General features: G+C 46.8%; 2 protein-coding genes across 2 annotated transcripts; both read right to left on the minus strand.

The window, feature by feature from the left end:
• Positions 1-2,833: 2,833 nt before the first annotated feature.
• LOC133890049 (uncharacterized) lies at positions 2,834-3,496 on the minus strand. The gene has a single exon (XM_062330490.1). It carries the CDS (start codon positions 3,442-3,444, stop codon positions 3,040-3,042), a length of 405 nt encoding a protein of 134 aa, XP_062186474.1. The 5' UTR covers positions 3,445-3,496; the 3' UTR covers positions 2,834-3,039.
• Positions 3,497-22,952: 19,456 nt separating this feature from the next.
• LOC133890205 (GDSL esterase/lipase At5g03610-like) lies at positions 22,953-23,737 on the minus strand. The gene is made up of 3 exons (XM_062330659.1): positions 23,624-23,737; positions 23,259-23,532; positions 22,953-23,170 (listed from the first exon to the last, which is right to left on the minus strand). Exons 1-3 carry the CDS (start codon positions 23,735-23,737, stop codon positions 22,953-22,955), a joined length of 606 nt encoding a protein of 201 aa, XP_062186643.1.
• Between the last annotated feature and the right edge of the window lie 2,020 nt (positions 23,738-25,757).

Below are 25,757 nucleotides of genomic sequence, written 5' to 3' on the forward strand. Positions count from 1 at the left end.
TTCACAAGCTATCTATTTTGCGCCTATGACAATCGTCTATTTTCACAAGCCTTCGACCAGAGGCTGGTGGCTAAACGCCTGTGGAAATGAGTTACCACCTGTCTTTGGCAACTGTTTCTATAGTAGTGAGAACAGAGGGGTCGTAGGGAGCATAATAGAGAGAGAGGGAGAAGCAACGGAGAGGATAGAGAGAGGAGGAAGATAAGGGAGAATAAACTCTTTATTCATCTGTTCGACCTAGGGCCGACTCCTTTATATAGCTGGCTTGGGAGAATCCCAGTTGGCACACAAGACCCTCGTTATCTCTAATTTGAACTAATTATATCTTTAACTCTTATATCTAATTTAAACTAATCAATTCTATCTCTTATCTCTAGCCAAACTAAATCAAATCCTAATCTGACTGGATTTCCAACTAGTGGAGAATAATTGGTGAGACAAATTCAATTCCCGATGTGTAGACTGCTTTCTACGAGTTCTCTTCGTTACTTGAGGCAAAGGTATGATATGGAGTATTCATCTTCTTTAGCACAACTCTCAATTCTTGTCTTGTTTCCATTTTAGAAACCGTTCAAGGTCCTATAATTATGGTTGCCACATACTTGTTCAGATTGATGATAATGATCCAAATGCCTTGGTTATGCGGAAATTAACGAGTGAATGCAATAAAGGAAACATGCAAATCATCAGGTTTGCTGAAGAGAAGGTTCGCCAAATGATCTAAAGTAACATTGGTTTTCAAAATGAAACACTCAAAATCTAAAAATATTATTTCCTGCTGCTGGTGTCACCTGGAACTGATTGCTTCGGTTGATTCTGCAGGGGATACGATTTGGACACGCCAAAACGCAACTCTACAATGTTTAGTACTTGATCAACCATATGAGATCTGATAGTGATGATTCTACTCTGCAAATCTGTCATGCTTCTTGTTTGGCTTGCTCAGGTCAAGATGGTTCTGCTTCGCTTGCTGGCTGTTCTGTGGGGAGTTTAATATGGGAAGTGATGCATCATTGCTTGTACCTATGTCGATACGTTCAACAACCTATGACCTACTCTGTGTTAATCGATTCCTATGAGTGGATGACAATAAACCAACTTGACTGCCTTCTAGACATGGTCCATTAGGTTTCCTGTCATGTTAGGTTTCGTCATGTCATGTTTGATTTCTACAGCGCCTTTCTTCTGTGATGATCAGTTTGGCAGTGTTGTAGTACAATTTGGCAAGCTATTCTCCTGGAATTTCTAGTTTCCTGTGGCCCCTAATATGTATTCTGATGATGTGCAGTTTGGGCGTATATATTTGTAAGCACAACAACTAGTTACCAAATCTTGTACCTTATTTGTAGAGAACATTTACGGTACACCATGATATTAGATGATGGAGAGTATCACTGTTATGATTCAACCGTCCATTTTAGTATGTATTATTGTAATTATCTTGATACCCTTAGGGGTAATTACGTCATTGACTGACCGGACTTCGGACTTTCGCCACCCATCATCGACTGACCGACGGAGGGTGGAAACCCTAATAAATGAAATGAAAAGAATAAGTGAAAGCTTATCCGAAGAATAAACTAACATTTTGATCTTCTCTAATTAAACATATAATTTACAAGTTTATTATAGTTTTTTTTTTCCAATCCTACTCTTATGATACCCATGATACTCTTTAATGATACCTATGATACTGATGGGCGATAGAGTATTATTGGACCAATCTAAGCCACCGGATGAAAAAAATAGACGGTATGCACTCATTTAGGTGTACTGTAAAAGTCCTCTATTTGTAATATGCTGTTTCTTGTCTTCTGGTTGTTGTTTCCTGTGGCCTTGTGGTGTAGTGGAACCCCGAAACCAAGGCCAACGCGCCATATGCCCAACACATTAAAACCTGAGCTCCCTTCCTCCCTACACTGCCACTCTCGCCTAGATTTAGAACCATCACCCAGCCCGTCTATCTCCCAATCTCCCCACTGCCATGATGCCGCCGGAGACAACAGTCCGGCCACCTTGAGCGACGGAACGTGATGCCTCTAGCGTGTATTCATATGTATGGAAAAGAAGGGGTTGCCCACTCTTTGAAGCAGGTAATGTGCTAGCATGCAAGCTCAACTTTGTCGGTGGCGCCATGGCGGTAACGGTGCTCACATGTGGGCTCAGCTTTGCCAGAGATGATAGGGGATGGGAGACTGCGCGGAGTTTAGGATCACATAGAAACAATGATGTCGGAATCTTGTATCTATCTTAAGATTTTGTGATCCAAGATTGACCACACCAAATCCGATCCTAAGATAAGTCTTGATTTGGTCGAATCTTAATACTCTTATGATTCTACCAATATTTTGTTAGGATCGTGATAAAAAATTTCACACGATCACACCTAGTTCTATCAATTTTGGAGGTTTCTTATAGAAATTACCTATATGTCCAATTAATTGTAATGTTTTACATTTTATCTAATCATGTCACTATAATCAGCACGAATTACATATGGTATTTCGTTTGTACAATATTTTTTGTAAATGGAAGTTATGGAATTATAATTTTACACATGTATTAGTGTTGAATACATGATAGATGATAAACAATGATTTGTCGATGTATTTCTTAGTTTTCGCATCAATTCTACCATTTGTGATCCTACGAGAAAACCTCCGGTCTGTTATATGTGATTCTGACAACTTGCACAGAAAGGTAAGAAGTCTGATTCGTGTTCGCCGAGACCTTTTAGTCTCTATGGCGATCAGTTTTTTTTTTAATTTGTGATCTGCACAAAAGGTCTCAATGACAGGAAGATCAGAGGACACAATAAATCTTACAACTCGTATGCACTAGCGCATGCGTTATCTCATTGATAGGAAGAGGACACGTTAAATCTTACAACTCGTACATCACTCATCATATATGCACAACACAATGCACCAGAAGTGCGAAAATCCGAAGCGTGCATTCGTCGCCGCGCGTCAGCTGTACGACACGTACGTTCATACGTACATATTCATATTTCCCGCGTGCCACACGTGCGGGCGCACCCTACTGCTGCGCATGCGACGCCGGGGGATGCCCCATGCACGCGCAGAACGCCGACGAGAGCCTCCGCCGCCGCCTCGCGGGCCTCTCGTGGCGGGCGCCGTGCACCCTGTGGACGACGACGCTGGCCGGCGACCGATCCGACGCTACCACGTCTGGGCTCTCCGCAATGATGCCGGTTGAGGAGGCGCCGCCGCAGCCGTGGCGCAACGATGCCTGGTCCGATGACGGAGCGGCGCGGGGCGAGGGGTCCACCGCGAGTATGCTGGCGCCGGCCTGCAGCGGCGCCACGACCGCCGTCGACATCGACAGCCCCTTGAGGTCGAGGCTCCTCAGCGGGTCGTCCCAGATGCGCCCCGACGAGCCCTGCCGCCGGAACGACACCGACGACCTCTGCAGCCTCGACATCGACGGCCGGGTGGATACAAGTCTCTCTGTTGGAAGAAAGATCGATGGATTCAACGACGGCGAGGCGTATCTTCGCAAGAACTCGGCTTCTCTTATATGGCACCGATGATATGCTTGCACTTGACGTCCGTACGTCGTTGTTTTGGTTGGTCCTAATATAGGAGGGAGTTTGGCGCGAAAATAAAGGGTGGTTGGTGGGGAAGGGAGTTGAACGGCACGTCTCGGAGGAGTCCAACGCCAATCATTTCATTAATTGGAATTTTATTAATTTAGGAGAGACATATACGGATAAATGCTACTACATACAAAAGATTTGTCTGTCTGATTATCTGGTTGGATGCTTCAAGAGTCGACACAAAGATTTGTGTGATTGTATGGTTAACATCCAAGACTCGCTGGAGAACCGAGATCGAGCTGCGGCTGCTTACAGTCCTAGCTCAGCACACATACTGATTACTGGGAAGCAGTACCTGAGGCCGCAGTGCTAAAAACGAGCCTCGGCGACCGGCTGCCATGATCAGTTACCCGGCATGGGATCTGAGCTCAAATTGCTTGGACCGGCTGCCATCTCAGCTCCAGGCCAGTGATGTCGCCTCACGTGCTGGTCATGCCGGCTACCCTTTCGCCCCCATAAGGACGCGAAATCTCTAGCAGTACCCAAGACCCAAATCTTGGATCAAGCACGATCCAAGTATGCTAAGATCCCTAGGCTATCAATCTGTCCCAATGGGTAGGGAAAGGGGAGGGGACATGTACCTTTCTTGGAGGAAGGCGAGAACAGAGTTGATGTCAAGGTCAACCTAGCAGTGGTAGGCTTCTACGTCTTCCATAAAGGCTACCACCGGGATGCCGGGCAGGGCCGCGGAGGCTGGAGGTGTCGGTGGCTCGGGGTGGAGCAGCGGAGGCCGAATGGTGGCGGGAGTGCACGGGGGCACACGGCGGTTGGAAGATGGTGTGGGGGAGGGAGACTAGATCTGGCATGTGGGGAGGAGCGAGATAGCGTACCTCTCAAAATAGCGTGGACAAGCTCTATTGGAGACCAAAAGTTGCTCATTTTGGCTACCGGGTGGGATGGAGAGTGCAATACATGGTCTTCTGGAGATGCTGTAACAGACTAATAGCCCCTGCTTCTCAGCATTTTTTATGTCAAGTAAGGTGCGGTTTGCCGATAGTAGTTGTCAGTGTTGCACCAATTCAATGTCTCTTAAGTTGTCCTTTAGAATTACCTACAACTAGGTAAGTGTATGTGCGTTGCAACGAAAACACAAACATTGGATGCGATAACATCAAGTATAAACTTAAGGTATGGCAATGTGGATACGCTAGGAGTGATGTAGTAGTTTGATTCAGATGGGATTTGAAAAAGGAGGAGGAGATTAGCCACTAATTTTCCTCCTAATTTCTTTGTTTATTTTTATTAGTAAAGTAGGTCTTGTATCTGTAGCTAGTAATGAGACATGGAGGCTAGAGGACGAGAGTGGATGGCAAAAATGTGTAAATTATTCGATCTTTTGAATAGATGTGAGAAGACCAGTGTCGAATATCTAACTATGGGTATATACGTGTAAGAAGTATACCATATACGGATGGGGCATGTTGTAAGCATACCTAACAACTCCAGATATTATGAAACTAAATCCGCAGTACCTGATACGCCCAGAATCCAGAAGATATATACTAGGAAGGCCTAAATTGCTTACCCAACTCGAGAAGACTAGTACCGAGGATAGATTTGTCTACTTGGACGATAAGTAAAAGGACTACCTATCGACTACGGCTGAATAGGAGCTGGTACATCACCCCTATATAAGGAGGGGACCCAAATCCCCTGGGGGGGACTTTTTTTCTCTTGGATATTGGAGGTAGGCATCAAGAATTTAGCATAGAAGGAACTCGGTGACTTTAGAACTAGCTTATACTAGATCCGATATACGCCTTGTGATAGGTTAACCATATTACCTATACTCGAGTGAATACATACACATAATTATCCACATAGGACATATGGTATTACTCCAACTGGAGGCCCGAACCTGTATACATCGTGTGTGTGCCTCGCTTCATATTCGATCTTTGATGCACGAAGGTAACCCCATTATTTTCGGACACATTGCCATGAACAAATCCTCGACAGCTGGTGCGCTAGGTAGGGGCTTATACTTTTCAAGATCGACTATGTCTCGAGTGCACATTGGCACTGGTATGTCTCGAGTGCACATTGGCACTGGATTCTCTGACGTCGGCTTCTATGACCACTTCGGGTCAACAACGATCACCCTGGAATCGCCCCTAGCCGGATCGAAGATTCCATTCAGAACTATGATCTTCCATTGGGACCATCAAGGTGAACTGATCCGCACCAGTATTATCGAGTCCAGGCCATTGGACGCATACCGTGAGGTAGGAAATCTTGAGTGGGATCCCAAGGAGCCTAATGTTCTCCAGTGCATAGACACTGTCGGAGGATGAACTCCACAAGCGGGGATCCGGAGGGCCCCCCTTTGAGATTCAACCGGGGGGATGATTCTGAATCTACCTCATACGTGAAATAAATGGGAGTAAATGAGATGCAGGTGGGTTGGATGATCGGATGCAGGAGGAAATAAATGCTCAGGGGATTTTAGACAGGTTCGGGCCGCATGGAGCGTAATACCCTACTCCTGTGTGTATGCTATAAATGCTCAGGGAATGCCTCTCTGAGGATCTCTTGTGTTACAAGGATGTTTGTCTAAATCTAGAGCTTCGTGAGCTTGTCTCGGTCTTGAAGAAGTCGTTGTCTTCTGTGTGTTTCGATCTTCTCAGTTCGGTCTATCTATCCAGAGTTCTCCTTCTCCAGGGAGCCCGCCCCTCTTTTATACCCCGTCGGGGTGGGTAGCGTGCCCAGAAAGGGTGGCGCGAGTTCAAGGCACCATAAATGGAAAGCAACCATCATGGACTGCAGCTTGATGTTACGGGAAGGGTTGAAAACGCGACCCCGTTCATTCTTGTCGTCATCATCCTGCTTTTCAATGGGTGCTGCGGGGAGGGCCCATCGGGCAGCCACCGAGCACCCCGCGTGCCCACCCGGTCAGAGCGAGCCTAACACAGCAGAGCGGCATGCGATATCCCTCGAGCCCTGCGATGTTATCTCGAGGCGTACCGGATGACGCACGATGGGACCAGCGTATTAAATGTCCCCATGCCTCCCTGCCAGGGAGTGGCAGGGACTGACAGCAGGCGTGGAGGGAGTGGTTGGAAGTGACAGGCCACGCGCCCTCTTAAATGCAACATTGGGCCTCTCACCAATTGACACCTCACCGCTGAGCCCCTATGGGGACCACCGGCGAAGGACTTCTCAGGTCCTCGGGGGACTGTGAGTGCTCGGGGACTACTGTTCATACCCCCTAGCACTCTCTCCCGGATATACCCTTTCTTGTTCCTCGGGGAACTCGGGTACTCGGGGACCACTGTTCATGGCCCCAAACGTCCTCTCCCGGAACTATGTCTGCTCGGGTCATCGAGGAACTCGGATGCTCGGGGGCCACTGTTCATGGCCCCGAGCACCCTCTCCTGGAACTTGGTCTTCTCGGGTCATCGGGGAACTCGGGTGCTCGGGGGCCACTGTTCATGGCCCCGAGCACCCTCTCCTGGAACTTGGTCTTCTCGGGTCATCGGAGAACTCGGGTGCTCGGGGGCCACTGTTCATGGCCCCGAGCACCCTCTCCCGGAACTTGGTCTTCTCGGGTCATCGGGGAACTCGGGTGCTCGGGGCCACTATTCATGGCCCCGAGCACCCTCTCTCGGAACTTGGTCTTCTCGGACCTCGGGGAGATAATCCCCGAGGGAGGGCGCCACATGGCACTCTGCTGTCCTGGCCTCGGGACTCGGGGACCCCCGGTTCCCATGTCACCGACAGACACCAACAGTGATGAGGGTGGCGACAACGACTCCGCCGCCACCCAGAGCAAACGAACAGATCGATTCATGTTAATGGCCAGAGGAGCCAATATCCCACCTGTTGACCCAATGCCGGTAGATCCAAACGCTATGGTAAATAATGGCACGAAAATTCTCAAGGATCTAGCAGTGGCAACCGCCGCTCATGGTATCGGGGTTGCTAGTGAAATACCACCAGAGACATCTACGGCTAGAGCTTTACGTGTCCCTGAGACAACTCTCCATCGATAGACCGTAGGAGGTTAGGTACCTGCTAGTCTTCAATGATGATTTCCAGTGGTAACACCTCCACCGCCAGCAGCTCAAGCATCAAGGAACAAGCTCCCTCAGAATAGTGACTGCAGAGTAGCATCTCAACCACAGCTGAGTCCGGGCAGCGATGTTTTTAGCACTCTGGATGCTAATATCTAGGGAGCCCATCTAATTATAAGGTCCCTTTCGGACTTGGATCCAGCAAATCCCTTGACCCTTATGGTTAGTTTGGTCAGGTCCCTACTTGATGCCGATTAGATCCAAGCTGCTCAAGTAAACAATCATAGCAACTCTAGGCACCCCAACTGGCAAGGCGCCAGCTCGAGGAGCCACGGACGCGAGCATCCCCAAGTCGAGGGATACCAGGCGGGGAGCTCAGGTGATCAAGCCCGAGCACCACTTTGCGGACCAAACTATAGCTGCCCTACCCATAAGCGTAGGAACCAGGATGACCTGAGGAATCGTATTCCTCACTATCAGTATGATTTATGTACAGTGATAGACAACCATCGTGAGGAACGTCGTGAGGACGACCATCGTTATTACGATCATAGATCTCCAGGACGAGATCGTCGATGTAACTCCCTTGCTCAAAGGAACAAGTGTGATAGTCCTCTCCCACCTCCTCTTGAAGAATTCGATGGAGGCTGTGAAGCTTTTGTACATGAGCTTCGGTCAATACGATGGCCCGAGAAATTCAAGGCAAGCCTGATCCTAAAGTATGTTGGGAAGATCAACACTAACGAGTGGTTACAGATCTATACCATGGTTACTAGAGTAGTGGGCGGCGAATTTCACTTGATGGACCTGTCAGGTTCTGGTTGTTGAACCTGCCTCCTAACTCGATTTGATCGTGGGCTGAGTTGAAGGCTCGATTCATAGCCAACGTCCAAGGTACATTTGAGCGCCCAGGAATGGAGAATGATCTCCATCAACTGAACCAGGGCAAGAACGAGTCACTCTGCGATTTCATTCGCCGATTCAGTGACAAGCGTAACATGACCCCAGATATCTCCACGAGTCAGTCATTATCACCTTCAAGCGAGGCGTCCGGAACACGAACCTGCTCAGGAAGATGGTTACTCAGAAGATCTACATGATCAGAGAGCTTTTTGAGTTGGCTGAGAAGTGTGCAAAGCGAGGGGAAGCCCATGTACATGCCAAGAACCCTCAAGCTATCACGGACAAGCCCCAGTCCTCGAAGAACAGGGGGAAGAAGAACAAACTCATCGACAAGTGCAAGAGTCCAGATAGGACCATAGCCATGGTCGGCAGGAGCAAGTCGCGCAACACTTAGGACAACAAAGGCCTGAGTCGAGGTGGTGGGAAGTGGTTTCTCATCCATCAGACCAGCCAACATGACTTCAACGAATGCCATGTCATCAAGAAGAAGGTCGATGAAATGCTTAAGTCCGCTGTTGTTGAGCATAACAAAAAACAGGCCAAGTCGAATGTTAACGGTACCGAGCCCGAATTCCACGAGGCTGACCAAAGTCTAGCACACATCTTTGGAGGATCCACCGCATATGAATCTAAGAGGCAGTACAAGGAGGTTGAACAAGAGGTCAATTTGGCTCTGGCTGGGCCTACTCGATACCTCAAGTGGTCAGAGGTTGCGATCACCTTCAATCAAGTTGATCATTCGGCTATAGTTCCACACCCTAGTCAATACCTGGTCGTGGTCCAGCTGACTATCCTTAACATCAAAATTTCTCGAACATTGGTCGACAAGGGTAGTTCACTTAACCTCATCTTCACCAGGACCCTAGATAAGATGGGAGTTCAAAGGTTGGAGCTTAAGGTGGGAGTTGATGCTTTCCATGGAATAACCCCTAACTCATCGACCATGCCCCTAGGCCAGATCAAGTTGCTGGTTACATTTGGCATGCCCGACAACTTCTGTATAGAGAAGCATACCTTCGATGTCGCGGACTTCGAGATGGTGTACAACATGATCCTGGGCCTCCCAATGCTAGGAAAGTTCATGATCGTGGTGCACTATGCATACCAGGCACTCAAGATCCCAGGTCCCAAAGAGATTATAACTTTCAAGGGAGATCAATGTGCAGCAGTCAAATGCGACAAGCAGAGCCTGAACATGGTCGAACACCTTAGTTGAGCGGCAACCACTTCTAAGGGCACGAATTCCAAGTGGCAGAAGCATCAAACTATCGTTGAGGTCAAGGACTCCAAGCTCGTAAGTCTTAATGACACATCCAAGTCCAATAAGGCTGCCAAAGGTGATTCCCACGACGGTGTCAAGGACAAGAAGATTGATGGTGGTGTCATGGCAACACCCCTCGACCTGTCTGAACCAGCCAGGACAATTAAGGTTAGGGCTAACCTCGACCCTAAGTAGGAACTCAAGCTCATCACTTTCCTCTAGGAAAACCAAGACGTGTTTGCATGGCAACTGTCTGGTATGCTCGAAGTCCCTTGGGAGGTGATCAAGCATCGACTAGCCGTTAAGCACGACTTTGAACCCATGATGCAGAAGTCGCAAAGATTTGTGGAGGATATGAAGCAAGGCATCCAGGAGGAGGTCAGCAAACTTCTAAAGGCGTGCTTTATTTGAGAGGTTCGTCATCCTACATGGTTGGTGAATCCTGTCCTCATCGAGAAAGCCAAAGGCAGATGGAGAATGTGTGTCGACTTCTCCAACCTCAACAAAGCCTGTCCCAAGGATCCTTTCCCTCTTCATCACATTGACCAGATCGTTGACTCCACGGTAGGTTGTGCATTACTCTCTTTTCTAGATGCCTATTCAAGGTAGCACCAAATCAGCATGGGAATAGAGGATGAAGAGAAAACTGCTTTTACCACTCCTTTTGGTGTATTCTGCTATGTAAATATGACTTTCGATTTAAAAAATATTGGTGCTACTTCCAACTGTGTATCTAGAACAGTTTACAACCCCAAATTGGGAGCAATGTAGAAGCGTATGTTGATGATATTGTAGTCAAGTCCAGAATCGAAGATGCATTGATTGTCGATCTCAAGGAAACATTCAATGGTCTCAGGAAGTATCGTATGATGCTTAATCCCAAAAAATGCATGTTCGGCATTCCGTCCGGCAAGGTTCTCAGGTTCCTAGTGTCAAGTCAAGGCATTGAAGATCTGGGAAAAATCGAAGCTCTTGACCAAATGCGGTCGCCTCGAACACTGAAAGAAGTGTAAAAATTAACATGATGCATTGTAGCTCTAGTTGATTCATCTCTAACATGGGTGAGCGAGGGATGCCTTTCGTCAAGCTGTTGAAGAAACACGTCTGGTTCGAGTGGATGAAAGAAGTGGAGCGCGCCTTCTACGATTTAAAAAGGTATTTATCGATACCGCTAATACTTACACCGCCTAATGAAAAAGAAGAGTTCTTTTTGTACATTGCAGCTACCCCACAAGTTGTAAGCATGGTCCTAGTGGCCGAATGGGAAAGCCCCGAGAGAAAGGCTAAGGTCCAAAACCCTATTTACTATGTGAGCAAAGTCCTACATGATGCTAAGCTATGATATCCACAAGTGCAGAAGTTGCTATATGCAGTCTTGATGTCTTTCTGGAAGCTACGATACTATTTTCAAGCACATAAGATCACAGTCATGATGATGTATCCGCTGAAGGATGTCATACGCAATAGAGAGGCTACTGGAAAAATCGCGTAGTGGGCGGTTGAGCTCAATGAGTTCAACATCGGATATGTGCCACACACAAGTGTGAAGTCAGGAGTACTAGCAGAATTCATCACCGAATGATAAGCATTGAAGAAACAATGCCAAATGTGGTCGAAGATCACTGGACGCTCTTCTTCGATGGGTTGCTTATACTTCAAGGCTCGGGGGCTGGCATTATACTTAAGTCTCCAACGGGCGACAAACTCATGTACGTTGTTCAATTTGATTTTAATCTTCCAACAATGTAGCAGAATATGAGGCACCGGTAAATGGGCTCCGCATAGCTGAATCACTTCGAATCAGGTGATTTCTCGTGAAAGGGGACTCATAGCTAGTCGTAAACTAAGTACAAAAGGAGTACCAGTGCTCGGACGACAACATGGTAGCTTACCTAAATGAGGTGCAAAAGCTCAAGCAGAAGTTCGAAGGGTTAGAAGTAACACACATTAGGAGGAGTGGAAGGGGCGGCACGGATGAACTTGCTAGACTCGCTTCTTCCCGAGATCTGGTACCTATAGGAGTCTTCATTGAAAAATTCCTCAGACCATCTGTTCTGATAGTTCGACAAATAGATATTACCCAACTTGACCAGCGATCTGGTCTAGTCAGCGAGGCAGAACCCGTAGAGACGAATGCTGCACTACATGAATGTGAATCAACTTGGATGACTCCATACCAAGCCTATCTCGAAGGTCGAGACATCCCTGATGGTGATGTGTCTGTAGGGAAAATGGCTCGTAAGTCCAGGCTCTATGCTTTGGTAAACGGCAAGCTCTACCGAAAGGGGAGTAATAGAATCTTGATGAAGTGCATCACATAGGAAGAGGGCAATAAAATATTGCTTGATATCCATGGAGGCATGTGTGGTAATCATGTGTATTACCTCACCTTGGTCAGAAAAGCTTTTGCTAGGGATTCTATTGGCCGACTGCCCTCCAGGATTCTTCCGAGCTAGTAAAAATGTGCTAGAGCTACCAATTTTTGGAAGGCAGACCACTCGACCAGCCCAAGCTCTGCAAACAATTCCTCTTTCTTTACCTTTCTCTGTCTAGGGCTTGGATATCCTCGGACCATTCCCAAGGGCCTAATGTGGTTATAAGTTCCTATTCGTGGCTATCGACACATTCACTAAGTAGATCGTGGCCGAACCCATAGGAAAAATAACCGTATAAGGGGCTAAGAAGTTCAAGAGGAGTATAATTACTCGATTCGGTATTCTGTATTAGATAATTATGGATATCAGATAATTATGGATAACAGTAGCCAGTTTAGAAGTGGGACCTTCACTGCGCTCCGTGAAGAGTTTGGCATCAAAACCTATTTCGCCTCAGTAGCTCACCCACAAAGTAATGGTCAAGTTGAACATGCTAATGGTACAGTCTTGCAGGGCATCAAAACTCAGGTCTTCGACAGGCTAAAGGCTTACTCAAAATGCTGGGTGAAAGAACTTCCCTCGGTCTTATGGGCCATTCGTACTTCGACTAATAGGGCCACTAGTAAATCTCCATTCTTTTTAGTTTATGGAGCAAAGGCAGTACTCCCGACTGAGTTGTAGTTCAGATCATCGCGAGTGGAAAGTTACTTGGAGGAAAGGCAGGAGCAGTTACGAGTGAATGACATCAATTTACTCAAGGAGTATCGATTGAGCATCTTTTCGAGTGGCTAAGTATCAACAAGCATTGCATAGTATCATAGTTAAAAGATTCAGCCCAGAAAACTCACTGCTGGGGATCTTGTTCTACGAAATGTGCAAAAACAAGTTAGGCGCCATAAGTTATCACCCAAGTGGGAAGGACCCTATATAGTGATTGAAGTTACCCGACCTACATCAGTGCAGCTATCTACTCCAAATGATGAGATACTCGAGCACTCATGGAATATCGATCAACTCCGAAAGCTTCATTCGTAGAAAAGGTAAATTACAGGTAAGTCAATTACATTTGATTTGATTAACTACTCAATTACATACTTTTTCTTTTCTGTCTAACATGCGTGGCTAGTGCAAAAAAGTTGACAAAAAGTATTCACCTAGCTCTTGCAAATAGTGCAGGTCCTACTCCCCCTTGAATGAGTCGAGGAGCCTTCTATACTCATCCCTTAGATTATAGCCGATAGAGTCAGGGACCCGACGCTGGCCAACGTAAGGGCCAGGGAGAGTGCCCAAGGCAAATACCCTACTGGAGATGCTGACTAGCCCTGATGATGCCGAGTGCCCCTCTGTAGAGTGCGAAGGTGATCTAGCGGTTGTCGACAGAGAGGATGACCACACTTTCTCTACCACCGGATGATCAGACGCTCCATCGCCGAAGACCTTGTCAGTGACCTGGTCAGTGACCTGGTCAATGACCTCATCAAGATCACAACCATGTTCATCTCCCTCCTTTGTGTCTCATGTCACCAACTCTTGTGTCACTCGTTCCGTGGCATCAACGTCAAGGAAACGCTGGAGGTGGTGGGTGAAGGGACAGCAAGCTCCGATGGACATTTTGTTCTTTCTTCTCCTAGGACTTTCGATCGATTTCTCCTCGTTGCAAGAAACAATAATGACTCCTGGAGGAGCCATGCTGAGGAGCCTTGGGGTGAGAAACCCTATCTCTTCACTTTCTGGAACGGGGTTGGGAGACGACGGTGGAGTGGACGCCATGGCTTCAAGCTCTACGAGTTCTATTAGGCGTGTTGGGAGAAAAGGAAGGAGGTGGGGTGAAAAACCAATGGTCTCAATTTTCACTCCATTTATAGTCATGGAAATGGGTCGTACTATATGCACGGAGCTATCAAGATTCGATATCATTGGGTGTGAGAACGAGGATGCCTCAGTCGCGCGGCACATCTGGCGGAAGTTGAGGTATCGTTGAGACATTGTGACTTGTCCAATCTCTGCAAAGAGAGGTGCGTAGTTATTACTGCATGTCAAATCAAAGGCTACGGTGAAAATGAGCACGAACGAGAGTGGGTTTTTAATGCTCACCTACCCGGCTATTCAAATACACTCGATGACCATAACATAACTCAACCACCCGCTCTGGGGCTGGAATCGTCCAGTACGTGGTCGAGAAATGAAAGTTGATACTTACGCTTTACTCTCCACTCGATCTAGCTATCAAATGGAGAGTCATGGGCTATATCATACTTTTTTGGTGTTTCTTGCTTCACTTTCTATTTCTTGGTTATCATACCAACCTGAGAGCCAAAAGCTATATCATATAATGTCAGTGCTTATGCTCCACTTTCTACTCGAATTCAGTCATGGAGAGAAGGGACAAGGGCCACATCAAGTATATTTTGGTGCATATGCTCTACTCCCTGCCTTAATTATCACATCAAACAAAGAGTTAGAGGCTACATTGCGTACTTTCAATGCTATGGCTATACTCTTTACTCATTCCAATCATCAAGTAGATAGTCAAGGACTACAACACCATACACTTTCAATAACACAGGTATGTTCCTTTCTACTCTTAGATCGAGTAATCTTCTCCTCGACCATAGAGTCAGAGGCTACATAATAATACCATACTTTTTGTAAATTTTGTATATATCTTTTGCTAAAGTTTATCCGGCTTTGCATTGATTACTTTGGATAAGAGCCAATACAGGCATATGTGGGTTGATGACGGACAACTACACCTAATGGCTAAAAAAGGTTCTAAAGTTTTAGTCAATCTCATGTGTGTCCTCTGTCGAGTTCATATCCGTACGCTGGTTAAGCACGCAAGTCGGTGAAAGTTTGTGAAAGGCCATCATGTTTTTTGTTTCTAAGTTTTACATTAAGTCTTTTCCTTATTATTGTGGTTATCTCATGTGGTTACTCGAGTGCCATGCATCTAACATTTTGTCTAGTTGAGTTTTCATATATTAATGGATACAGAGTTATTTAGTATTGAGAATGGTTATAGCACGTACTTATCGGTTATTGCATCTACTCATGTTAACTCTATTTCATTAGCAAGAGAATAGCAGGTAGTAGCATGTTAGATAAGTAAAATGATAGTACTATTACAGACATTACCAGATCATAAACCAAGTTGCAAGTGTTTTGAGCTAAACGAACAATTAACTCAAGGGACTCCTCTCACTGTCATCTTCAGATAGGCTGAGCCCTAGTGACTCAACAAAGGCAGGGACTACAAGCTTGACGCTAAGAACAAGTTTTGCTACTTCTTTAGTGGTATAGTTAAACCCCACTATCACTACTAAAGTGTCGAGTGCAGGGTTGTAACTCTTGAGGATACCAAGCAGCGTTGCGGTGCTTACGGAGGCTGATTGAGTCATGCGGTCGAGTGTTTGTTCCTTGAACTCTTGGAGTGCTGAGACCATAGCATCCCATTAAATAGCAATAGCATCTCGCTCGGTGATAGCAGCATCCCACTCAGTTTCCAAGGCCTTTCTTTCAGCTCTCATGGCGCATCGTTCTTGAGTTTTTCCTGATATTTGGAATTGCCATCGATGGTTTTCATTGCATCGAAAAGAAGGGCTTCCTTGCTATTATAGGAGGACTCAAGGACCGAGGAAGCAGATAGAAAAATAACTTTCATTAGTCACCCGATTATCGAATCACATAAATATGATACGAGAGGGTGGACTTAAGCTTGATTCTTTCCTAGATAGCTTTAAGCTCCATTTGGCAATCGGCGTAGTTGTCTTTGAAGACAGTTGCTTGAGCACCTATGGCCTAGAGGAGAACCTCTATTACTTCCCAAGGGTCGTTAGTTGGGACCAATACTAAAGTTTCAGCTTTTTTAGTCTGTGGGCCTTCTTCAGGTGTGCTCGAGATAGGATGTTCAACTTAGGGGGCTAGAGCTGGAGATGGACTAATCAGAGAGATCAACGTCGGACGACTGGTCGACTTGCTGGCAGTTTGGTCTTTTGCCTCCTCCAGAGTAGATAGTCTGTAATCAACAGAATAAGGGAAAGAGAAAAGAGTTGCTAGCTGAGATTAAGACTTAGGACAAACCTTCTTGCAATCGAAAAGCGTGAAATGATGCTCGACTTTTGCCTTTTGGTGGTTACTTTCTTTGTCATTGAACCAATAACCGAGGTCGATTGTGTCAAAGAAGTAACTTGGGAGCCAGATGAAGCCAAGGCATGCGCAACTTGTAAAGAATCAACCAACAATATTTTTTAGACTTATAGAGTGGGTCCTTAAAAAGGATAACCAATTAAATGGCGTTGACTCGGTAGGAGTTACCCCTTTGGTCAAGTTATCGGATGTAGCTTTCTCTCGAGGTGGCTATCGCAAGGATGCACCAGATGTCCCCTGAGAAAGGCCACCCATGCAAACCCGGTGTTAGTAGGCATATGTTCAATAATAGAAAAACTATCGACTATTGGGAGATTTAATTTCAGTACTAGAGGATTTCTTCGCTTGCGATTGAGGGGCGCTGGATCATACAACGGATTAAAGGACGGGGATGATCTCTTCGATTGATGTAACACCCTAAATTTCAAATTTTTGAAATAGTTTAAAATTTTGCTAGAATTTAAATAGGAGTTGCAACTTTGTTCTATAGAGAGATTAATTTCTAAATTTAATTTGGCCATAGGTTATACAAGTTTGATGCATCCATGTCGTCTTAGTTGCAATAGGTTTTTATGCCTGGAAAACGTTTGCAAAAATTCGCTAGAAGTTCCTCATGTAAAACCTCTGTTGAAATTTGTTTAAAATCTAAAAAAAAGGTTTTGCAAAATGGAAAATTTTCCTTTGGGCCGATTTCCTTCCCTCCGGGCCACTTCCCTCCCCTCTCTCCTTTCTCCCCGCCCGAGCGGGCCGCCCCTTTCTCCCCGCGTCGGCCCGCGGAGCCGAGCCGGCCTTCCAGCTCCCGAGCGGCCCCCTCCTGTCCCGTCTCGCTGCCAGGTGGGCCCGGCCCGAGCCGAGCCGCTTCGCCCGAGCCGCCCACGTCCGAGCTAGCTCCCCTTCCTTTTCCTCCCACCGCCTGAACCCGACCGCCCCAATCACGCGGCCGTTTCAAATCGCCCCCCCCCCCCACGCCATCACTAGCCAATCAAAGCGCATGGCCGTGATCCTCGCCCTCCCAATAAAGCACCCAACCGTTTTCCCCTTTGAATGGCCCTCTCAATTGCTCAAACCGTCGCATTTATCCCCTTTAAAGCCGCCGGCCAAATCCCCTCAAATCCGACTCCTCCTCTCCCTCTCTCGTGTATAATATGCCCTCCATTACCTTCCTTGTGAGATTCCACACTCATTCCACCCTTTTCCCCTTGTATTTTGCACGGATTCGACCCCAACGCCGTCATCTCCATTGTCGCCAGTGAGAACTTCGCCGCCGCCTTAATTCTCCGTGGCCAAGCCTTCTTTGACCTCGTTCGTTGCTCCTTTGGTGTCGCAGGACTTCGAGCAATGTTTCCTGACGCTCACCGGAGCGTCTCTCCGCCAATTGCCCGTCTCCGTCGGCGGCCCTCCTACGACCTCCTCCACCGTCGCCAATCCCTCGGTGACGATCCCTGTGCTCCCCTCTTTCTTTTGCCCTTTGTCTCGTCACAATCCGTGGCCAGATGCGCAATTTCGCGCATCTCCAGCAAAGCTTCAGTCGTCCGCCACCGTCGGCTGCCGCCCACCCGTGTTCAGCGTCGCTGGCCAAGGCCCGGTTAAATCCCGACCATCCGATCCTCATTCGACGACAACAATCGCGTACCCCTTCGTTTTAAGGAGTTCGGTCCACCGTGGACCCGTGGACCGGCCTTAAGGCCGTGGTCCACAGGCTCATGAGCCTTTTCCAAGAGATTTTCCAATAGAAAAGTAAATAGATTTTGCTTTAGGACGTCATAAATAACTTTTCCAGTATAAAAATAATTCGTTTTATTATCGAAAATCAACTTAAATTTGCAGATAAGCCCCTGAAACTTCAAAAGCTCAATACTTTCTGCTCGTAGTTCCGATCTGGGTGATTTTCACGCTCAAGTGTTCGTAGCGACGTGAAGAATATTTTTATAGAGTTTTTACCTAGTTTTAGTACTGTATGGTATACTGTTCTTAGAGTTTTTCCTTGTGTGCTTTTTCCTATGTATCGCTTAGGAGGTGAGCAGTTCGGTAATCTCCAAGATCAAGCTTTCGAGGATTTTGAGCAATCCTCCACTGAAGGCAAGTGTCCTTGACCATTTCCCCCCTGTTTTAGGATTTCATGTGTAGTTTTTTTCCTTCAATTACATGATTGTCTAAATGGAATCCCACATTAGGGTTTACTAGTTTTGAATCATAATTCCTTGTCATCATTGATGGATCATAGATTAAATGGGTAGTATTCTCTAGTGCAGTCCTAAGTTGGGGAAATGTTAATTTGGACTAATGAACTATGCAACAAGAAATCGGTATGGTAATCTTTTAGCAACATGGTATAGGGATCCTACAGGATGGTTGGTTTGGAGTGGTGCTATACAGCAGGCTGGTGTTTGTTCCTGTGTGGGGTCCTAAGGATTGGTTCTTGAACATGTAAACAAATGAATCCGCACAACCACAAGGCTTATATGGGTATAGTCTGGCCAACTAATTAGACACCCCTCTAACTCTGTGGGCACCATCGAACGGTTAAGTGGCATAAGAGGGGGCTTCTGCAGCGATGTAATCGTCTGTTAGCGGTGAAACCTCAGTAGGTGCCTGCAAGTTGGCGGGAGCTTTGTAAAGGCCTTATAGTGAGACCCCGACTGCACACCCCGGAAGTGTGAAGCAACACGGGAATCACGACTCGTGGGGAAAGCTGTGCAGAATCTGTGGAGTACCTATCTAGTCGATCAGCCATGCTCACGGACAAGTGCGAACTTGGACTTCTTCAGGATTAGATAGGATCAGGGTTTGGTATGGTTGGTTATAGCCGGGTAATGGAATTACCTGGTGAGTCTTGGTAGGCGGATGGAATCTGAAGAGTCAATCCTTTTGTTTCAGTTGAGTCTTCTCACCTAGTAAATAGGTTGCCTGTTGTTGAAGTCATAGATCATAGTTACTTAGTGCAGTTAACTTGTGTCTATTGTTTCCTTGACTTGAGCCCCATAGCATGTTTTCCCCTTCACATGCGGAGTACATCTTTGTGCTCACACTCGTTGTCCCCTTTCTTGCTTTCGACTACTGTTCAGAAGCCGTCAATGAAGCTGCAACCTTCAACGAGGACGACTTCGACCCGGAGTCGCTGTTCTAGGCTGGAGTGCCCCCGATCGACACTGTGATGATACACTGATGATGTAGCACATGTATGGAAACTTGATCCTATTATACATGTGTTGTGCTCGATTTTGTTCCTTTAAAACTAGATATTACAGAAGTGGTATCAGAGCCAGGTTGATCGTAGGACGCATCCTTGATAGAAAGGACGTGCTAAGGACCTATGTTTGTACAAACTAATTTTGAAAATTATTTCCCCTTCAGTTTTTCCCGTTCTCTGTCTATTGCTCTTTATAAAATTGTTACTAATTTTCTATCTTGTTCAAAATTTTAGATGGCCCACATGATGATCACCCCGCGTAAGCGCGTGCTCCCGCAACGCCCGTCCGGCAGTCTGGAGGTCATCTTCGTGCCCGTCAACAATGAGCCAGATCTTTGTCTGAGAGAGCAGGACCGCCTCATCGCCGCCCTGTACGCTGAGGTCGATAGAGCCCTCGACAAGTTGGAGGATATGCATCAGCGTCACGGTACTGACTCCTCTGACACTGCTAGCAGTAAGGCTGGCTCGGTGTCATCAGTATGGGTGAGATGTGTCTCGCCTTTCTCTTCCTCCTTCTTTGGTGCCTTGCACTTGTTTGCGTAGTGCCTCATCTTGTAGCAGTTGTAGCACTTGATTTGGCTCTTGTTGCGGTGATCGCTGCCCGAGCCGCTCTCCTCGTCATTGCGTGACGTACCACCACGACCACCTCTGCCACGACCTCTGCCGCGTCCACGACCACCCCGGTCGTGGTAGCTGCTATCTACAACAGGGTGGGATTTGCCCTTGTTGCTCGATGAGGAGTCACTGCCATCCTTCTTCTGTCGTGCCTTCCACTCAGCCTAAGTGAGAAGGAGCTGGCCATTGCCGGTGCTATTGTTGTTGGAAGCGCGCGGGCGAGCATGTTCTTCAAACGCCCTCAGCCGCCCCATGGCTTCCTCGAATGGCATCTTGTCGAGGTCATAGAACTGCTCGATCTTGACGATCATACCTAGGAATCGATCCGACACAGTGTCAAACAGCTTTTTGACCAATGCAGCGTCATCGAGCATCTCCCCCAAATTAGCATATCTGACGGACATAGCGTTGAGCTTTCCGGCGTACTAGTCTAGCGTCTCTCCCTCCTGCATGCGCATAGCATTGAAGTCCTCTTCAACGTCTGCAGCCGCGTGTTCCTGACGCAATCCGCACCTATGAACCTTGTCTTGAGATAGTCTCAGACCTCCTTTGTACTTTTCTTCGTTGCCACCTGCATCAAGAGATCCTTCGGGAGCGCTTGAAAGAGATGCGACCTCAAGTTAGTGATACGCCGTTCTGGCTCTGATACCAGATGTTGGGTCTCGTCGACCCACATTATCACACGCGCGACCACACGAACGACCAGCCCATGATTACTGATCACGCGAGCGACTAGCAAAATCCAACCACGAGTAGTTCGACGACCCGCCAGTACGAGAGAGCGACCACACCTCCAATCAGTATACACGTCTAGATCGCACGAGCGACCAGTCGAGCACGACTACGTCGAGAGAACGACCAGTCTCATGACCAGCACCTTGCTCGACCATGCGAGCCTCCCAGCGAGAACGCAAAGACAAATACTCGATGAGAACAACCACAAATGAAAGCTCTCTCTGGAGGAAATTTTTAACTCTATTATCTTACAACTTGCACGACTCTATATCTTGCTTACAGAAACTAGAGATTACAACTCATATTTATAGCGACCTGCTAACTCTGAATCCTAAAATGAATCATGCCATCCCACGATCCGACTTTGACTACTCCCGTGCACACCGCACGAATGAACCTTCCAAGTTACGACCAGGACTTCAAACTTCAATCGAGTCCCTAAGGCCCACGACTAGAATTAAGTTCAACAAACCCATCGAAGGCCGCCTTGAGGTGCTCGACCTTTTCCAGAGGGACGTTGGCACCTCAGCCTGGCGATGTTCCTCGAGGCTGAGATGAAGGTGACCAAGTGGCCTCAACAAAGATAGGAACGATCATGGTGTTTGGTTGATTAGCCTGTGTTGCCGCTCGGTTTTTCCTACTTTGTAAGCTCATATTTTGTAATTGTTTTGCTACTTTCTTTTTCTTGTTGTTGCTATTTGTAATCTGTCTTTTGGCGGTGAACCTTGTTATATTTCTCTTTTCCTTCCTTCTTTAATAAATGGCAGATCTCATACCCTCCTTTCAAAAAAAACGTGGCCGCGCTTGGCCAGATGCTAGGAGAGCTTGAGGAAGGGGATGATGTGGCCAAAGGCGAGCCATGGGAACACCACGACGTGGAGAGGAGAAGAAGATTCTTGCTTTGTTTCTGCCATATGGTGCTTCTTGGAGCTCGATCGATGTCGCTGGTCAGTAAACAGGTGTCGACAAGATGCAAGAAGCAGGGAGCCGAACTCGCTTATGATGGCAGATTGGCAGTGACATCGTTCAAATAGAGGGTTGGGCAAGAGAGATGGCTACAAGTTGCTTCTCTGAATAAAATCATATTAGCATTAGAAATTTAGAATGAATCCATCGTATCACGTGACCAATATTTATCAAATCATCCCATAATAAACTACTATTACACAGAATCCGGATAACAATCACATATCCATGCAATAGGACTGTCAACGAGCAAGCTTGAGCATGCCTGACATGGCAAGTTCAAGCGAGTATAAGTTGCCGATTGAGTTTAGAGACAACTCGAGCTTGATCTCGATTTGACTGAAACTCGACTTATTTTCAGTAGGCTCGTTAATATTGGATAGTGACCAATATAAGAGGCATAGCTGTCCCTCTGGATGTTCACAGCCCATTCACTATGCTGAATTATTCATTAACATCTATGCTTAAATACATCGGCAGGTGCAGGTATTCGCCGCCTCTAAACTTACTTACGTAAACACATGACGCTGGTGCAAACACATGCATGCAAGCTCGCTCACGGCTCACTTGCCATGCCCACCACCAGCGTACGAGCTAGAACGAGATCCAGCGTGTTTCTTTGCTGAACGTATGATTGGTGGATGGACTAGCGCAAGATTTCATTGCACCAGTGGTCTGGAGCTAGGGCTCGTCATTTTTCTCGATCGTGTGGACCTCACGGTTAAGAGCCTAGCGCATGCGAGCGCGTTACACTGAAAGACGCATTTGGTGGGGTTTAATTACACCATGGAGAATTACTCGCTACGCTTTTTTCACACAGTTACTTTCTAGTAATATTCTTGCAAAGAAAGGAGATCGCTGTAAAAATTATACCAGTGCATATTTGGTAACGACCAACCGAACGAGGAAAACAAAATATGCCCAACTGACACGGCAATTTAGCAGTTCGACTCACTAACCACTCACCCTTATAACCTATCAATTGCATATCCCTACCAACTAAATACCGAGATCTCATGGAAAGAACCGAAGCTAACACTAACAGAATCGATCGAAGCTAATTAATACAGAACCTAATTAACAAACTCATGCGTGATTGCAACCACGCATGTTAACTACCAATAGATATTTAGATATCTAGGAAACCCTTGATGGGCTCTTCCAGCTGCTCCATGACAGCCTTCCAGCCGGCCTGCGTCGGGTGCATGTAGTCCCAGTAGAAAGACTGGTCTGGGACAGAGCATACGCTGTACTGCACGTCTCCATCCTCGTCTTCCTGCCCACAATACCCGACCGGGTCGAAGCTATCACAGCATGGCGTGAACCTGTGCTTGAATGGAGACGAACCTGCGATCATGTGATTTTGAGAAAAATTAGTAGTGTGCGATTAGTTTTTGGTGACCGAGAGACGAAGGCACGCGGTTGAACACCGTACCCTGACTAACGATGATGTTGATGAAGATGGTGTTGAGATCGAGCAGGAGGATGGTATCCGATTCACCCAGCTTCTGTTTGAGATACACGTTGTGGACGCTTGTGACCACGTCCTGGGGGCCGTAGCAAGCGGTGTAGTTGTTCGACCTAGACCACCAAGGCCTGCAGCCGAGCGGGGGCAGAGAGTTCACCAGCACCTTCTGCACACCGAGCTCCTGCAGCCGGTCCACGCCGTCGGCGATCGTGTCCACCACGTTTTTGGCCAAGGCAACAATCTGCGAGCAGCAAAAGTAATCAAGCGCGTGAAAAATATATCACATGTCCGCCGACCAATCTGTCGATCGGTTCACCAGTGTTGGCACTCACGTCGGCGTAGCTGGACATGTTGACGCGTGCATAGTCGTGGCTGCCGGAGAAGGCGACCAGCGCGACCGAATCCTTGAGGTCTTCGTCGATGATGCCGTGCCTAACCAGCCTCATGAATTTGTCGATCTGCTCGCCGAGCGTCGGTGCCTCTCTGTAATACCAAATTTTTGAGAGAGAAAAAAAAGTGAGATTTGACCAAAATTTGACTTTTTGATCCGTTGCTCATATGGACAATCGGAGACCGTGGTTGCGTTCATCTCGTCGAGACGAACCCATTTTGCTATTCATATGTCCGTTCCGAGCACTTTATGACCCGTAGCAAGCCCAATAAATTTAAACCGTTCGTTGTTTTTTTAAAAAAATAAAAAAAAAGAAAGAAGATAAGTACCGGCCGATCCATCCAGACGTCTCCACCGTTTTCCTTTTTCTCTCTCTCCTCGTTGCTGAGCACGCTGCTTGCCGAGCTCCTCGCGCCGTACGCTGCCGTCCGCCGCGCCGGCCGCTCGCTGCCACTGGTTGCTGCGCGCCGCCGGCCGACGTCGCCTCCGCCTGACCGGCCTGCGCCTCGCCGCTGCGCTGCGCGCTTGCGCCGCCGTGGCTGTTGCTGTGTGCGCGCGCTGCTGCCGTACGCCGTCGCCGCTGCTGCGTGTGCCACGCGCCTGCGCCGCCGTCGCGCCGGGCCACCGCGTCGCGCCGTCATGCGTGCCGTCGCGCTCGCTCTACGCCAACCGCCGTGAAGAAGCAAGCAAGCAAGCAGGCTGTCGTTGCCTCTGTGCTAGCAGCTGAGAACAAGCAAGCACAGAGAAGCAAGCAAACCAGCGCAGGAGAGAAGCCAGGAAAAAGAAAAGAAAAAGAAAAAGAGAAAAGGAAAAAAAGAGAAAAATTGGAAATTTCGGAATTTTGTCGGATTCGTCGTCAATCCTTCGAAGGTGATTTCTCAGTAATTCTTAGATGTTTGTGGTTGGACTAAATCAAATCAATCAATTCCTGTCGTATTATTTCATGTGATCAATAGTCTGTTTCGTTTCGATAATCATTATTGATTCGAAGATACGATATCCGAGTCGAAGTATTTATTTCGATCATCAGAGCGAAGTCTAATTAGTGAGATTTTGGTTCGACTCTGAATTGGAAATAGAGTATCATTTCTTGTGATACAGTTCTCTATTCAGTTGTCCGGAATATAGGCGAAGACGCGACGTTTTCAAGCGTAGAGTTGACGCTTCATATTTTATGTGTTTTAAATGTGTTTTAGTGCTAATAGCATACCTGTACAGGTGGTACTATTTCCGGACGTTCTTGATCGAATTTTCTTCATCGTCGGTAAAGGCAAGTGAATGTATTGTATGACTATGCTTTAACCTAATATTGGGTTGCCTACATTCTTTAATTACAGTGCATTCATCTAATCTGAATGACTGATTCTGGACTGAGTACTATGTTGTTTACGTTTCCAGAAGTTTACTCGATGATTGATTTATGAAGTGCAGTAGGCATAATATGCCATTCTGCAGTTGTTCATTAGTGTTGTATGCGATGTTTTTTTTGAAGTCTCAAGCATATTCCGGAAGTTATGTTGGTTATGCTTGAAGCACGTCATACATATATGTCTCATGCATTGGAAGTTTGTCGTCGTCTTCTGGCCGCGACCGTACCGGTACAGTACCGTATGTCACCCGAGAAGGGGTACGGTGCACACCCTTACGTTACCCGAGGAGGGGTAAGGGTGAGAAGAGCATGTCATGTGCATGGTTATGTCTTCTTGTGAAATTCAATGAATTATTCATATCAAATCTTATTTTCTTTAATTAGCATGTATATAGATATATATGCGGCTCTGAAGGCTTATACCAACCGAATGTTAAAATGTTTAATGTTATCGTTGGATTTTCTTAGTCATAACTGTTTCTCCTGGTGTTGGCGGTCTGTTTCATTACTAGTTTCTATTTAGAATTGTTAGCATATTCAACTGTGGCTAAATAGCTTTTTGTTAAAGTACCTTTCACTTGCTGAGATTTTCGAATCTCACCCGTGTTTTCTTTACAGGTATGTTTAGATGTTGACGTACATTTTGGGGATGGATCTCGGTAGCTGCACACACTAACTTATCACGATGTCGATAGCTCAACCGGTG

Source organism: Phragmites australis, chromosome 14 (assembly GCF_958298935.1).
Source record: "Phragmites australis chromosome 14, lpPhrAust1.1, whole genome shotgun sequence".
In the NCBI taxonomy this organism is placed as follows: domain Eukaryota; kingdom Viridiplantae; phylum Streptophyta; class Magnoliopsida; order Poales; family Poaceae; genus Phragmites; species Phragmites australis.

Excerpts from the sequence above, each read along its gene's own strand:
- LOC133890049 (XM_062330490.1), bottom strand. The coding sequence starts at position 3,444 with ATGTCGAGGCTGCAGAGGTCGTCGGTGTCGTTCCGGCGGCAGGGCTCG.
- LOC133890205 (XM_062330659.1), bottom strand. The coding sequence starts at position 23,737 with ATGAGGCTGGTTAGGCACGGCATCATCGACGAAGACCTCAAGGATTCG. Across the intron at positions 23,533-23,623 it reads ACATGTCCAGCTACGCCGAC|ATTGTTGCCTTGGCCAAAAA; the intron begins GTGAGTGCCAAC and ends TGCTGCTCGCAG. Across the intron at positions 23,171-23,258 it reads CAACATCATCGTTAGTCAGG|GTTCGTCTCCATTCAAGCAC; the intron begins GTACGGTGTTCA and ends ACATGATCGCAG.